The sequence below is a fragment of the Egretta garzetta genome, unplaced genomic scaffold (assembly GCF_000687185.1).
Source record: "Egretta garzetta isolate BGI_Z169 unplaced genomic scaffold, ASM68718v1 scaffold70, whole genome shotgun sequence".
NCBI lineage: Eukaryota > Metazoa > Chordata > Aves > Pelecaniformes > Ardeidae > Egretta > Egretta garzetta.
In genome coordinates, this window is record NW_009258539.1 from 5315252 (window position 1) to 5329978 (window position 14727).

At 39.5% G+C, this 14727-nt stretch overlaps 1 protein-coding gene across 1 annotated transcript in view; it reads right to left on the bottom strand.

Moving 5' to 3' along the window:
* The window catches only part of LOC118453074 (deoxyuridine 5'-triphosphate nucleotidohydrolase-like), a 7453-nt gene extending 2975 nt beyond the window's left edge, over positions 1-4478 (bottom strand). Inside the window, exons 1-2 of the mRNA XM_035901967.1 lie at positions 4432-4478; positions 3540-3565 (exon numbers count right to left, since the gene is read on the bottom strand). Coding sequence (XP_035757860.1) covers positions 3540-3565; positions 4432-4478 — 73 coding nt within the window. The remainder of the gene's footprint in view (positions 1-3539; positions 3566-4431) is intronic.
* Positions 4479-14727: the final 10249 nt, after the last annotated feature.

The window sequence follows — 14727 nt, forward strand, 5'->3', positions numbered from 1 at the left end:
AAACCGCACCGGTCCCAGTATGGACCCCTGAGGGACACCACTTGTCACCGGTCTCTATCCAGACATCAAGACATTGACCACTACCCTCTGGGTGTGACCATCCAGCCAGTTCCTTATCCACCAAAGAGTCCACCCATCAAATCCATAGCTCTCCAATTCAGAGAGAAGGATGTTGTGGGGGACTGTGTCAAAGGCTTTGCAGAAGTCCAGATAGATGACGTCTGTTGGTTTCCTCTGTTGGAGGAGCTCAACCACTGCTGACTCCTCTTTTGTCAGCGTGGACCCCATCTACTCCCTGGCCATTTGCCTGATCAGGGTGAGTTTCCCACTGTTTGCGCTAGCATCTTCCTGACTGCTGGGGCAGCACTCACCTTCGGCTGGCTTTCACACCCTTCGTCTTTGATTCCATCAGAATGTCCAACACTGATCTGAGGGGCCCTGTTCGGGCGCCACTTATGACGCGGAAGTCACGGACACTGCACACAATCAATGTGATCAAGCAAATGCCAATTTATTGTTGATACATCCTGGTTAATATAGCTCTTCTATTTCCCTATCATGCACAAACTCCTAACTAATTGGTTAACTGTATCTGTACATGTCCACTTAGCTACAATATGATTCGTTAAAGTCTCTTGTCCACGCGCACGGTCCTCTCCCACCCATCAAATCCATAGCTCTCCAATTCAGAGAGAAGGATGTTGTGGGGGACTGTGTCAAAGGCTTTGCAGAAGTCCAGATAGATGACGTCTGTTGGTTTCCTCTGTTGGAGGAGCTCAACCACTGCTGACTCCTCTTTTGTCAGCGTGGACCCCATCTACTCCCTGGCCATTTGCCTGATCAGGGTGAGTTTCCCACTGTTTGCGCTAGCATCTTCCAGACTGCTGGGGCAGCACTCACCTTCGGCTGGCTTCCGCACCCTCCGTCTTCGGCTCTGTCGGGATGTCCAACACCGATCCGGGGGTCACTGTTTGGGCGCCAAATGTCGACGCGGAAGTCACAGACACTGCACACGATCAATGTGATCAACCAAATGCCAATTTATTGTTGATACATCCCGGTTAATATAGCTCTTCTACTTCCTTATCATGTGCAAGCTCTTTACTAATTGGTTAACTATATCTGTACACGCGCTCTTAGCTACTATATGGTTCGTTAAAGTCTCTTGTCCACGCGCACGGTCCTCTCCGCCTACATCCTGCTTTGCTTTCTGATTTCAGTCACGTACAACAACTTTTCTTCCTCTTTTCAAGGTTGTTTTCATCACTTTCTGACTGCAGGCGGCCTTCACAATGTCCTTGAGGCTTACTGCTCACAAGCATAACAAGTCCATTTGGTCTGGATTGTTCACTAAGTGTCCTTGACTCTCCAGATATCCCACACCATGATTCTATGAAAAACGCTGGACTGGAATTTCCTTAAACAGTTTACTTAATGCAGGGTTTTGTTTTGTAGATTAGGATGAGTAAAGGACAACAATATCCATGTAATCCTTCCATTTGAATCTGGTATTTAAATGAAAACTAAATGGTCAGGCAATTGGGGATTGGGGGTTTTCCAGTATTGAGGCTGTTATCATGTGATATAAATAAGCAGAGAATCTACCAGCAAACCCCGGTGGTGCATCCATCTTAATGACACTTCACCCTCATATCTGCTCCCTAGCTGTTGGTCTGAGACGAGAGAGAAAAGATCTCTTTGACATTAGGTGTTTTCCTTTGATATTTGATTAGGCATGCTTGAATTTCTTAGCCTTTTCTATCCTGGGAGCATGTTGGTGTGCATCCTGTTTTGCAGGAGGAGATACATGCCTGCTAAATGTGTATCTGCTCCCCTGCCTCCCTTCCCTCCCTCACTTCTATTATAGAACCAGGAATACACAGCATGAGTCCATAATTTATTTAATATTATTACATATGTTTCACAACACAATCTGGCTGGCTTGCGCTAGCTAAACTACCAGTCTTCAGGATTTAGCAACAATAAAGTGTATCTTTTACTTGAAACAAGTTTTAATTTGAATCACAAATTCTTTCATGTCTGATTTATCAGCAGTGTGTTGTACGGTAAGGGTATCCAGGAGTGAATCACTCTCCAATTCAAGCTCTACAATGCTACTGGCTTATTGAAATTATGTATATCATACCCTTCAGGCATTTCAAGTGTGCTGCTAAAATTTCAGTAGACAATTCCACAGCATGCAATATTATTAAGATGAGCTGGTGCTTTATTTGAAGTTCATGCCTGTCAGCTATAAGGCTGTGCTTGGCACATGTCTCTGAATGCGAAAAGATTTTTAAAATAGTCTTTTTTAAAGTTTTTGAAGGATGATTACCAGACTGAGACATTTGCAGCTGGATGTAGATGACATGCCGTGACCTGATCAGTGAAGGTAACTTCTTCATATAGGCACTATAGAGACCAGCATAATCTCAACCAGGGCAACCAAACCTTTAGGAGCCATCACATGCAGACCTTATAAACTGATTAGGAATAAGCTAACTGATTCAGGTGAGACCTGACCTCCTGTCACATCTTAATTCAAAACTCAAACCAAAAGAAAAATAACCATCGTTCATGACACTAGAGTTTGGCGCGTTTTTTAAATTCTCCAGCATAGTTTCCTAGCAAAATGAAGCTTTTGTGTCGTTGCCATCTGTCTGCTAGTCCCCCTCAAATATTTTTAAATGTTGGGCAATTTCAACAACAGTGATAGAGATATAATGACCTCAGAGGTGTTGCGTTTCTGTCTCTGGCCCACATATTTTACTGTTTCAAGCTGTTATTTCTGATTGGTCTCAAGCAGGATGTGCTTCCTGGGCCAAGAAATGAAAGAGCAGAACTTCCATAAGAAATGGCATTCCTATAACATTTCTTCCCAAAATGAGACAGGGGGAAAAAAAAAAGTCCCACGTGTATGCTATTCTGTAAGACTCTGAGCATAATTTTTTAGATTTCAAACCTTCATACACACAAACACACACACACAAACATACACAGATTTTAGTTATTTTCAGTGTTCAGTGAAATCTAAAATGTAAGATTTAGTTATTAGTGTTCCTGTTTTTAGATCAGAGCTGCTGTCGGGATTAGACACCAATGAATGTAATAATATAATAATTAAACATCATAAAAACGTCTGCAAAACTCTGGGCAAATAAGTCTTTATTGGCAGACCCCCCCCTTCCGATTTCCATGTTGTCTACTTAAATTGTAAGCTTTTCAAGAAAGGGACCACCTCAAAACACATTTTTGGACAGCCCTTAGCATAGAATCATAGAATCATAGAATTGTTTAGGTTGGAAAAGACCTTTAAGATCATCAGGTCCAAACATTAACCTAACACTTGGTCCTATGGCATGAAAATAATAATAAAAAAACTCAGTAATAATATTTTTTTCAGACTATTATATGGGAAAAAGACAAATCACTTCTGTGAGTAGGATTAATGTTCTATTAGAGTGGTAGACTCATAGTTCTACCATGTGTGTGGCCAACTTTCTTGAATAATGGGGTTTCTCTACTGAACATAAATAGACCTTTGTAAAATGAACAAAACAGAAATCTTAATTTAAACCTCAGGAAAAAAAAGTCTTATTTCATCCATTTATTCCTCATTTTATTACGATTCAAGTCTTTAAGAAAGCCAAAATATTTCTAGGCAATGCAGATTGCTTTGCCTAGTGCTGTTACAAAAAAGAAAAATGTAGAAACAAGAAAATGAAGAAGAAAATAATTTAAGGAGGATTACCTCTAGGAAATCAAAGAAGTGCTTTATTGAATATGTTTAAACCCTTTAGGTCCTTACCTCTAAGAAAGGCATGCCTTTTGCAAGAGTTATTCGTTTTAATTAAAGGGATGTGACATGTATAGATTTGACCCAATCAACTTGTGGGTTTTTTTATAAATTACTTGCTCATAGCCTGCAAATTCTTTGGGATGAGGACTGTCTGCAGAGCCTAGCAATAAGCAATACAAATAATCATAATTTAGCCTAATCTATGCAGTTATAAATAAAGGTGATAGTTGGGTCATCCTGTCCCAGAAACATTTTTCTTACCACTGCTGATTTAAAGCATTTTTGGCATTTCATTATTACTTTTTTCTGGTTTTGCTGGGAGTCGTTTGCCTGGGGAAGATACCTTGAGGGGATTTGGCAGCGGGCTTGATTGCTGGGCATTGGGAATTACTTCTTTCTCCTATCAGGGAGATAAAGGAATGGGACAATATAATTTCATGTCATCTCAGTTTTGTGGGACCAGGGCTTGGAAGTGCAACATTCAGGTGACCTTCTACAGCAAGTTAGGAAATAGTGTGCGCTCTTTCACTCTCTCAGGTGCCTAAGAAACTAAATAGGTCCTCTAATATTGTGCAAGGTATTAAGATATCTTTGGCAGTTATGATGAATTAAAATATAGTACTCATGCATACCTTCTGACTTTGACCTTTTTTCTTTCAAACTTGACATGCTGGACCATGACTCAGGCTGAGTCTGAGGCATAACTTAAGGTTGTTTCACTTCAGCCCTTTTTCCCTCCCCAAGAAATGTTGCACATGCTTCCATGTGAAGACTATTTTAGTTCTGGATCTGAAGGTATCTCTTGCAGCCTTCTGCAAAAGTCTCTGAAGTGCTTCCCTGACTTCAAGATATATACAACAACGAAAACAACAAAGTACCCAAGCACCTGAGGAAGAGGCACATTTTTATATTTGTCTGTCTGTCGAGTTAAATCTCTTTCCTTGCAACACACAAAATCAAAAGTCAGAGGAACTGTGTATGTTTTAGAAGGTGTTGAAAATGCCCATGAAGTCACTGCATGAGATAACATGCTGTGGGTCATGCCGCACTGTTATACTCCCATAGACGTGTGTTCTCCTCTCTGCGATATACGCTGTAACATCCTATCTTGTCCTTTGTCACTCTGATTACCGTGCCAGTAGCGGCAGCTGGGAGGCTAAGTGTGTAGTTAGATAATAACAAAACATTCTTTCTAATTTTTCAGTGTGTCCAGTCTTTCTCTGGTGATGGAAATATGGTGATGAATTAAGTTATTTGGGGGGGGGTGGGGGGAGTGGGTTTGTTTTTCTGTTTTGCACTTCTACATATGTCTTTCTGTAAAGAGGTATAGCCAAAGATGGACCTGAAACTCTTCTACTTTTTCCCAGGTCCAACACTCCCAAATTTTGTGCATGTTTAAAATCAAAGCTGTATCTAGGAATGATAAAAAATCTTATTTTTACAAAAACTCAAATAAAAAGAGGCCTTAAGCTGGAACTGTGCACACCACTGATATTGGAAAGGATGGAGCTGGGATGAGAAAAGCTGCCTTATACTACCTGAGAACCTCGATCCCATGCTGAAATCCATCAGATTGCACCTTGAAATCCGGATTCATATTTGGTGGCTTGTAATTATCTCATGCTTTCTGCAAGTAGAAGTTTTATAGAACAGGAAGATACGACTTGGCTATTTACACCATAAGTGTCTTTAGTTTCTTGTCCGTTGTTAAACTGAACACTAACAGTGTGAGATGCAAAGAAATCCTACATCTTGCAATTCGATCCTGAAAGAAACTGAACGCAGACTACTGGTGTTCTTCCTGCCAATGGCTATACACATTCGCGTAGCTCCCCTCAACTTATGGCAGGTTAACAGCAGCTTCACAGTGTCTTAGTACTGGAAAAAAATGACATTGATGTCAGATTGTCTTTCTTCCTTTTTTTCTTTTTTTTTTTTCTTTTTTTTTATTTATTGACCTTAAAATTCGTTCAGAATAACATTTGCTTTGGTTTAAACTGTGAGTAAAAAGTAAAAGGTTAATGCATTATCAGCTCATTCTACTGCTTATGCTAAGCTTTTCATTTTAATTATCTCCTGCTTCTTACAAGATAAACCAGAAATCAATGAATAGAAAGACCAAAGCTGAATAGATAACAGTGTTAATCAGCTGACTTTTTTGTTTGTTCTACTTCACAATTTTTATTCATCTTAAGAGAGAACAGAAAATCGTGCAGATACAAATGTGTAAGGCACTGGGCTAGCCTGTGATTTGGAGACTCATTCAGCTGCTTGCTCTGAAACACGCTCCTTGTATGACCTTAGGCTCTTGTAAAATGAAGATAATAGCACTCTATAGCTCACAGAATGTTGTGAGAATGAATACATTAAATATTTTTAGATGCCTGAAATGGATGGGGATTAGATGGGCAATGAAGGTAAACCAGCAGGTGAATTTATATCTTGTTTTCTAAGGAGGAAAGTAACTCTTTAAAAGCACTGAGGTGATTACCTAATAAATCAGTAAACCTCAGTTTCACAGTTTCAAGTTCATGTAAAGAAATGGGGAGCACAAATTGCATAAAAAGACAACAGGTTTAAGTTTTCAAACCTGTGAAAAAATATACATTTTTTTCTTTTCCTTGTCCCTATAAAATGTGAAAGATGGCCTTACTGCAACATTAAAATAATTGTTGAGATTTAGAAGGAGCTTAATACAATTTCAGTTTTCTCAAGTAAGATTTTCTGTAACACCACAGGTAATTTAAAATGTATTTGGACTTGTGTCCTGGTAAAATAAACTCGTGCATAGTAGGAGGTGAACCCTGGGTTGGATGAATGTGCAGAATGGAATACAAAAGTCAGTTTATTTGTTCCTTCAAGTACTAAACAGCATAGTTTGGAGTATCACAGGAGACTGGTGAACAGCAGATTACATAAAAATGAGAGCTCAGTGCAGAAGCATAAAACAAATGACACAATATACTGAAGAATCACAACTTGGTTTGGAGACAATTTAATTTGAAAGACTTCTGTTAGTACTTGTAGCTGGTTAAGTATGCTCTTAGCATATTTGTCAGGAGCAAAAAATAATAAGCTTGTTTTCATGGTATCTAGGTAAACAAAGTCAAACCAAAGCATGAAATAAGATAATACCAGTCCTAGTGTAAATATGAGAATATTTTAGAGGCTAGTTAAAATATTATGACTTTTCCAAAATGCACCGCTCCTATGAGAGTTTTGAATGACATTTCTCTGCTGTCTTTAAGGGTATGTGCTATCCACAATAAACCCAAGAAATTGCCCATAATAAAACTAAGAAGTTGTAGTTCTAAGAATAATCAGTATTTATTGCTTAAGCAATCAAACCCAGCTTCTCTTCCTTGGAAAGGAGAAGTGCTATTTATTTCAAAACCTTCAAATTCTTCACTAAGCAATGCTGCTGTTGACACTGCTGCAGGACGTGACTGCTGTTATTAACAAACAAAGCAAGAAAGGAGACGGTGTTTCCTAAAATTTACCATGGAGTATGGCTGTCGCTTAGGTTGGCAGCTGAACTACAGGCACAGCAAAGCGTGGCAACGCGCAGCTCTCCCCTTCCTTACCAGCGTGCTGGCTCTGTGACAGCTCGCTCCCTGAAGGGCTGTATTCTGTAACAGGGCTAACCTAGCCCATAATATATCGTGGTGAGAATACTGACTCTTTGGATCACGGCAAGTAGTTTATTCTCCCAACTATCAAGATGAATAGTTACTGTAGCTGCCATGTCAGCTATGGCAATTGCAGATGCTGTTCTTTGTACGCTGGAGCCTTTTAAAAATCTAAGTAGTCTGCCTCAAGTGTTTTCTATTTTCTGTTTGTTACCTTGTTTTTTCATAAAATGCCCTCTTGTCCTTCAAAACAGGAAGGCTCAGATGGCCCCCTCTGTTCTCTTCATTCTGTTGTATAACTGGCTCATATATTTTGTGTGCTTTCTTTTCCCAAACTGAATAATTAATCTTTTTTATCTTGTTTTAAAAGGGAAAACATGCCCCCTTCATTTCTGTTCATCATCCTACAGTCTCATTTTGCTTTTTTTTTTTTTAAAATCTTGGTTTCCTAAGGCTTGCATGTGCACTCTCTTTCTCTGTAGATGTCTATATACCCTTATACGTCAATTTATAATGGCATTCAATTCACTGACCAATTTTATCTAGATTTGCCAGGGGACAGAGGTCTCAAAGACAATTAGTTTCCTATAAATAACTTTTAGGCAAGTGGTTAAGAAAAGGCAGCAATGTGGCCTCACTTTAGCAGACATCAGAGAATTCACACCTGACAGGGCTTCAGAGTGCTCCTGGGGGAAGTCTCATTCCGAGTTGCTTGGAGGAGCTTGGATGTCTGCTGGCAGACAGTTACCAGGGGCTCACAGAGGTACCTGTTTTTAATGAGGGGCCTAACTGAGAAAGAATGAGGAGCTGCCAGCATGTACTGGAAAAAACACTTGTATTTTCCCTCTTCGTCTTAAATAGCTTCTGAAGTTTTGTCTTTTAGCCCTCTGCTGTGCAGAGGGCTAAATCCACCTGCTGCGCAGTTTCCCATGAATTCCTTTAATCTAACAAGAGGACCCACCTGTACCAGCCCCACATGGCCAAACTCCTCGCCTCTAGCAGAAGGTGAGACCGAAGCTGCTCTCGGGGGCACTGGATACCTCTTGCAGCCCAGCACAGTAATGTTGACAGCCGCAGGGAATTCACAGCCCTGCAGGCACATCTAAAACCTCGCAGCTGCAATGGGGATGGTGCCAGCGCAGCAGAAGCACTGTGCTGTGAAATGAGTGTATGTTTAATGTGCAAGTGTTAGGAGGTGTTAAACCACCCCTAGAAATGGGTGCTACCTCATAAGCATATACTTATTTTAGATCAAACCAGATCGCATTTTTCATTTTTACACTCAATACATTCTATTTTGTTAATTCTGTAACAACAATATTAATTCTATTCTGTGTATCCAGGAGAGTAAAAAGGGTCCAAATGGAGAAATCTGTATTGTTCAACAACAGCCAAGCCAGAAATACTAGAGGAGGTCAAAGGGGATGATAATGGTCTCTGTGTTGCCTATATGCGTCCTTAAGGAAATTTTGAACTTCTTTTTTTTTATTCTTTTCACCTGTTTTCTGTTATTCTTACTGCTATGAAATTTCAGCTTAGAGAATATACTTGATTACTCCTGGTACTGCTACATGCTTCCCTGTGTTAACCTTCTACAAGAGATGACTAGTAAAAAAGATGCAAGGACAGAGCCTGTGAAACTGAATAATCCTTACTCATGTGAGCAGTCTCGGTAAGGAGAATTTTTCTAACAGCTGACTATTCAAGTATTTTTTGCTTTGTATAAAAACAAATTATTTTGTTTGCTTACTTTTTTTTTCATACAAAACCTCCTCCAACTGCATGTGCTGTTTGATAAGCAATTTGATGCTTATTGTGAGAAGCTAATCCCCACAATACAAGCTGACCGTAGTAAAGAAGATGCCATTTTCGCATAATTGAAAAAGAAAGTTGCCTATTTCCACTCAAAACATACAAACTGCTTTTACCTTTCCAGTCACTAATGCTCATAAGGCAACATTATCAGTTACTAAGGTAACATGGATCAGGAAAAATCTTTACTTATCTTTCAAGGCCAAAAGGTTTTATCATAGGAGACAATGTTACATTAACCTAAAACTTCTGCTGTGCTTAACAGAAAACAGTCTGAATTATGTTATAAGTGTTTACTATTAATTATACATAACAACACAGCTTTTATTCTAATGACACCAGCTGTGATGAGGACTTGTAGTACAGGGGATATTTAAAACTATTCCACGCATTTCTATATATTTTTCATTGATTTTTCTTTAACATGAAATGAAAACACATAATCCTGGTATGCATTCAGTTCTTATTGTGCAAAATTTTCCAGATGGGCCCCTCCTCAAATGCCAAGGGATGTTTAGGACTGGTCTGGCAGGCTCTGCAAATGGGTAGGGTCGAGCTGTCAGCCACGGCACCGATTTACCCTTCGTGCAGATGACCTGCGATCTGCAGGGGCTCTGCTGAATTCCCAAAGAAGTCAGCCTTACCAGCCTGCCTAAGTAGGTAAGACTGGCCCTTCTAGGAAAATGAAGACAGGTTTGATTTCTCTACCAGAAGAATTGAATCAATTTTCAACTTAATTTTTTATTTTGACACTTCCAATAAATGTCTTACCTTGCTCATAGAGATGCCTCTGGAGCAGCATTCCCTTGAAGAACCTTTAGAATGACTATAGCTATCAGAGTACCATGTAAATCTTCCCAACAGCAAATCACATTCATCTGAATAAATTTAATTGTCATGTCAACATCTTTACAAGGGCTCAACAAATGAAAGGCATTTTCTTTGGAAAATAACATTAGGGTCATATATGCAATTGAAGCAATATTTCCACAATTGCAGAAATTTCAGCGTAGGCTTTTTTTCTATAACTGAAACAATTTAAGTGATTTTGCCATAACTCCACAGAATTTAGAAGACAGTTGCATACAAAACCCATCATAGAACAACAGATTTCTTTGGGCCTGTTTCCATAACTTGTCTTCTTTTAATGTAGTTTTGTAGAGACAAATGCCCTGGAGCTAAAATGTCATAGCTCTCCTAAAGCTAGTGCATCTGCAGTTGACTCCCATTGAGGAAATGCTTTATAGCATGACATCCTGAGCATCTTCCACATGTAGGTAGTAGTTATCTATGTGGAGTCGAAGAGGCATGCAGTCCTGAAGCTTTCCTATGAACAAGAAAACCATTTGTCTGAAGACAGTACTAAATGCATCAGACAAATTCAGATCTATTAGGAAGATCTTGTATTTCAAAATGTGGTGATGTACTTTTTTTGAAATGTATGAGTTCAACATAATTTTATGTTATAATGATTTAATTATTTGTATTGCAGAAATTTTGCTTCAAAAGTAAAAATGTTTTAAAAGTTGCTGTAATAGAAAGACTGTCCCTTTCCAGAGACTCAGTGGTAATGCTCATCTAGTCATTGGGTCAACTTTTCTTCTGGCAAATTAAAAGTTTTTGCATTAGTCCAAGATCTAGGGAAGTAGAGCAGGGAAGTACATTGGAGTGGTGGTGCTGTTCAGAGTGTCAATTACAGAACAACAGTGTGGATAGACCTTCTGGCAGAAACTCAGGTAAGGCTGCAGATGGCCTGCTGAATGGACTCGGACTGTGACCCCCCTGTCCCCGGAACAAGGACTAGGCCTACCAGAAGCAACATGGCTCCAAGAATAACATCTGGAAGACTCTTGTATCACAATGGAGAAACTTGTCCAAGTCACCAGACAAGCCACAGAAGAAACAAGATGAAATACCTAGACATGGGAAGTCCTGATCCAATGGCTAGAAAGACTCCGCCTTTAGGAATCTATGATGATTAGAAAATTTTCTCAGTTTATGGGAGGAGGCAAAGTCTGGGATGCTCCATGGAGCAACACAGGTGTTGTGCTTAGCAGTGCCTGAAAACCACTGTTGGAGTCGCAGAACTCAATTATCTGTGAAATGTGCATAGCAGTCAGCCCTCTGCCACCCACCTTGCACAGTCATGAGTTCTTCCTGAAGTGGAACGGTGAATTGAGATTTGGTATTACCCATTCTGCTTCTGACACTTGAACTGGCTTAACATCACTGCAGACAGCGGATTGGACAGTGCATGTCCGCCCTCAGGCACTGAGTTCAGACCCCTTTTCCATAGGGGATAGATGCATCTTTCACCGTGAAGCCAACCAACAACTAGAGCGTTCACGCCCGTGATTCTGCTAGTGAGGGCCTGCAGGAAGGTGTCGTAGCATATCAAATACTCTCTGTTCTCCAGGAATAGCTGGTGTAAACCAGACTGCTCTGGTGTCCTATGTGCCAGTGAATATGATCTCCTTCCTGCCTTCCCTCAGGAACCATTTTGGGGGATGGATGTGCTACATGAAGTACTAAGCACAAAACCTGTGTCTGGAATTTGCTCTTCAAGCAATGCCCTTATGAACTAAAACAAACCCCCATGTTTTCTCTGAAGAACCTGACCTCATCCAGAAATTATTTCCACTCTTACTGCTTTTGTGACCACAATTACATCTAAGTTTTGGACTTCTTATCTGTGTATTATTATTTTAATGTAGAATTTATTGAAATTCAGTTGTGGTTACACCTGAAGGGATACTATTTTTTAACTATATCTGTTTCACACATGTTGCCAAAGGGAAATTAATAGTGCTCAGTATAGGGAGCACAGAGAGAAATTCTATGGCACATGTGTAAGAGGCTCTTGGAGGCTACAGAAGCTTGTTTTAGCTTCTGTGAACATATAAAGCCTTTATTTATAGTGGTAGCACTTGGTAAGACAGCCTTATATTTTCTCTCTTTAGATGTTTTCCAATAAATATCAATGGTTTCGTGATGGATGTTACCTCTCTGAAGAACTAACCAGTAGATTTTTCAGTTTCGGTACAAAAGTCAGGGAAGAGAAAAAGCATACTATTGTGCCTATATTAAAATACTTTTACAGCTGTTTACTTGAGAAGGTTTATTGTTTGTGTCTTACAACAGTGACTTTAAATAGGGCTGGAGGGCAGCTCTGCTGTCAAAGCTGTGCCTACCATATACAGCATACCCCAATCTGGATAGGTTTAAACAAAAAAATCACACATGTATATGTTTCAAAGACGTGTTAGCCAAATTGACTTCGTTAGAGGTTATCAGAGTCTGGAAATTAATATTTTTTGAGGTTTCTTTGCACATGGGAGACTGCTGCCCAGAGATTAGAACACAGGCCTTCCTGATGGTGCTTGCCTCTGGCTTCAAGCATCCCTCTGCTCTGGATAACAAAACTGGCAAGAGGGTGTATATCTCCATTACATACTCGTCCTTCTCCCTGGCAGGACTTGAGCAAGATGGAGGAAAAGGAAGAAGCAGCAGTTCCTAATTTTGCAGTGTTTGACTTTGACTTCTACAGGTAGCAAACCCAGATATTTAAACTAAGGAACACTAGGAAGGCTTAAAGTTATGAAAGGGTAATCCAGTACCATTCCTCCTTTTTCTTGTTGTCTTTCAACAGAAAGCACAAGCAAAGTGCCTCTTGGTTGGTGATAGTGCTCGTCAATCGCTATTGAAAGTCTGATCAGGTGGTGAAGATACCCTTCAGCCTGCAAGAAGGATTACAGTGACAATGACTGCTTTTGGGACACAAAGTAAAATTAACTTCTAGGTTATCCCCGTCAAGGACCATTAAGTCCTGAACTATGAGGGACACTGTGAACAAGTCATATTTTAACCTCCTGTGAGCACAAAAGCAGGCAGGTTCTTCTCCTCCCCCCAACAAATCTGACCTTCGCTGAAATTTATGTGAAAATGAAAAAATAAAAGAAGGCTGTAGCCCTGCCAAACTCTAATGATGTGACTCATTTTAATTACTGGTATTTGGAAATTAAATGGCCTGAGTTTCATTTGGTAGTTTGTTTCAGGAAGAATGATTTAAGCAAGCTCCAGAGTTGCAGCACATTTACAGCGGGTGTGAAGCAAGGCATTCATTTTTCTTTTAACAGTGTCCTTGTAAGCATAATAATAATTAGGAAGCTAGGTCTTCACATCAGAATCTCCTGTTTGCTCTGACATTACCTCCTTGGGCTAGTGCATCACTTCTAATTTTCTCCACAAGTTTCTCAAATACCAGTTTCAGTAAAATGACATTGAACAACATTAGATGTACATGATTTCTTTAAAAGCAAAACATGGAGGGACTTAAAAAGCTGGAACACATGCACTGTTCATGTAAGCTTCTTAATTAACTGAACTGCTTTCCCTTTGAATGCTTTCCCCTTATCAGCTTCGTTAAGCCAGAATATCCACTACACCGAAATAGAAATTCTTCATTCTATGCACAGCAGAGCTGAGGAAACAAGATCTGTCTTATGAGAGCAGTGGTGGGTTTCCTCATTTTTGTTTTACATAGTTTTCTTCCAACAGATAGCAAGAGAGAAAGGGTCAGAGGAATATGTAGTAGCACAGTAACACCACCAACTAATTCTCATAGAAGTCACAGTACATTTGTTCTTTTTACAGCTAATCTAGCTTATTTTAACAGAGTGATTTTTCATACATTTAGTCTGTCTTTAAAAGAGCACAAATCAGCTTCAAAAGATATATGAGTCTGCAGTGCTATCTCAAAGAGAGATGATGGACTCTCTTGAGAATTTTTCAGTACTGTTCAGTGTTTCTGATAATTTCTTTTTGCAGAAGTATAAATTCACACTTTCAAGAATAAGTAAACGAGGCACAGCTTTCAGATTTAGGGTTGGGGGGGACTTAAAATGTTAATTAATTTGTGATTCTTAGGTTTATTCAGGACCCTGGAATTATTGTAAATATGTTTAGACTATAATTTACACTGATGTTTTCAAACATGACGGTAATGATTTCTACTATTTTTATTGCCAAGGAAATTGCACCCATTCAGGCTGTTAAACACATCTTGTTGTCAGCTTTTGAAACTGTCTTCTGTACATCATCCAACAACAGTAGGGGGTAACCAAGTTTGTTTTGTAAACTATGCTTTAAAAATGATAGGAGAAGTAAAGTTGGCACTTTTAATAAAAGTCATGTTTTCCTTATTGCATATCAGACTGAAGGACAAGAGCAAAGGACTGAAGTCCATTTTTAGACTGTTCACTAAAAGAACTTCTTAAAAAAAAACAAGCAACAAATCAGATTTATAAACACAAAACATGAAGAAATACTGAGAACCTCTAGATATGAGACATAAGTGAATGTATATAGAATCATAGAATCATAGAATGTTTGGGGTTGGAAGGGACCCCTAGAGGTCATCTAGTCCAACCCCCCTACAGTGAGCAGGGACACCACTAACTAGATCAGGTTGCTCAGAGCCCCGTCCAA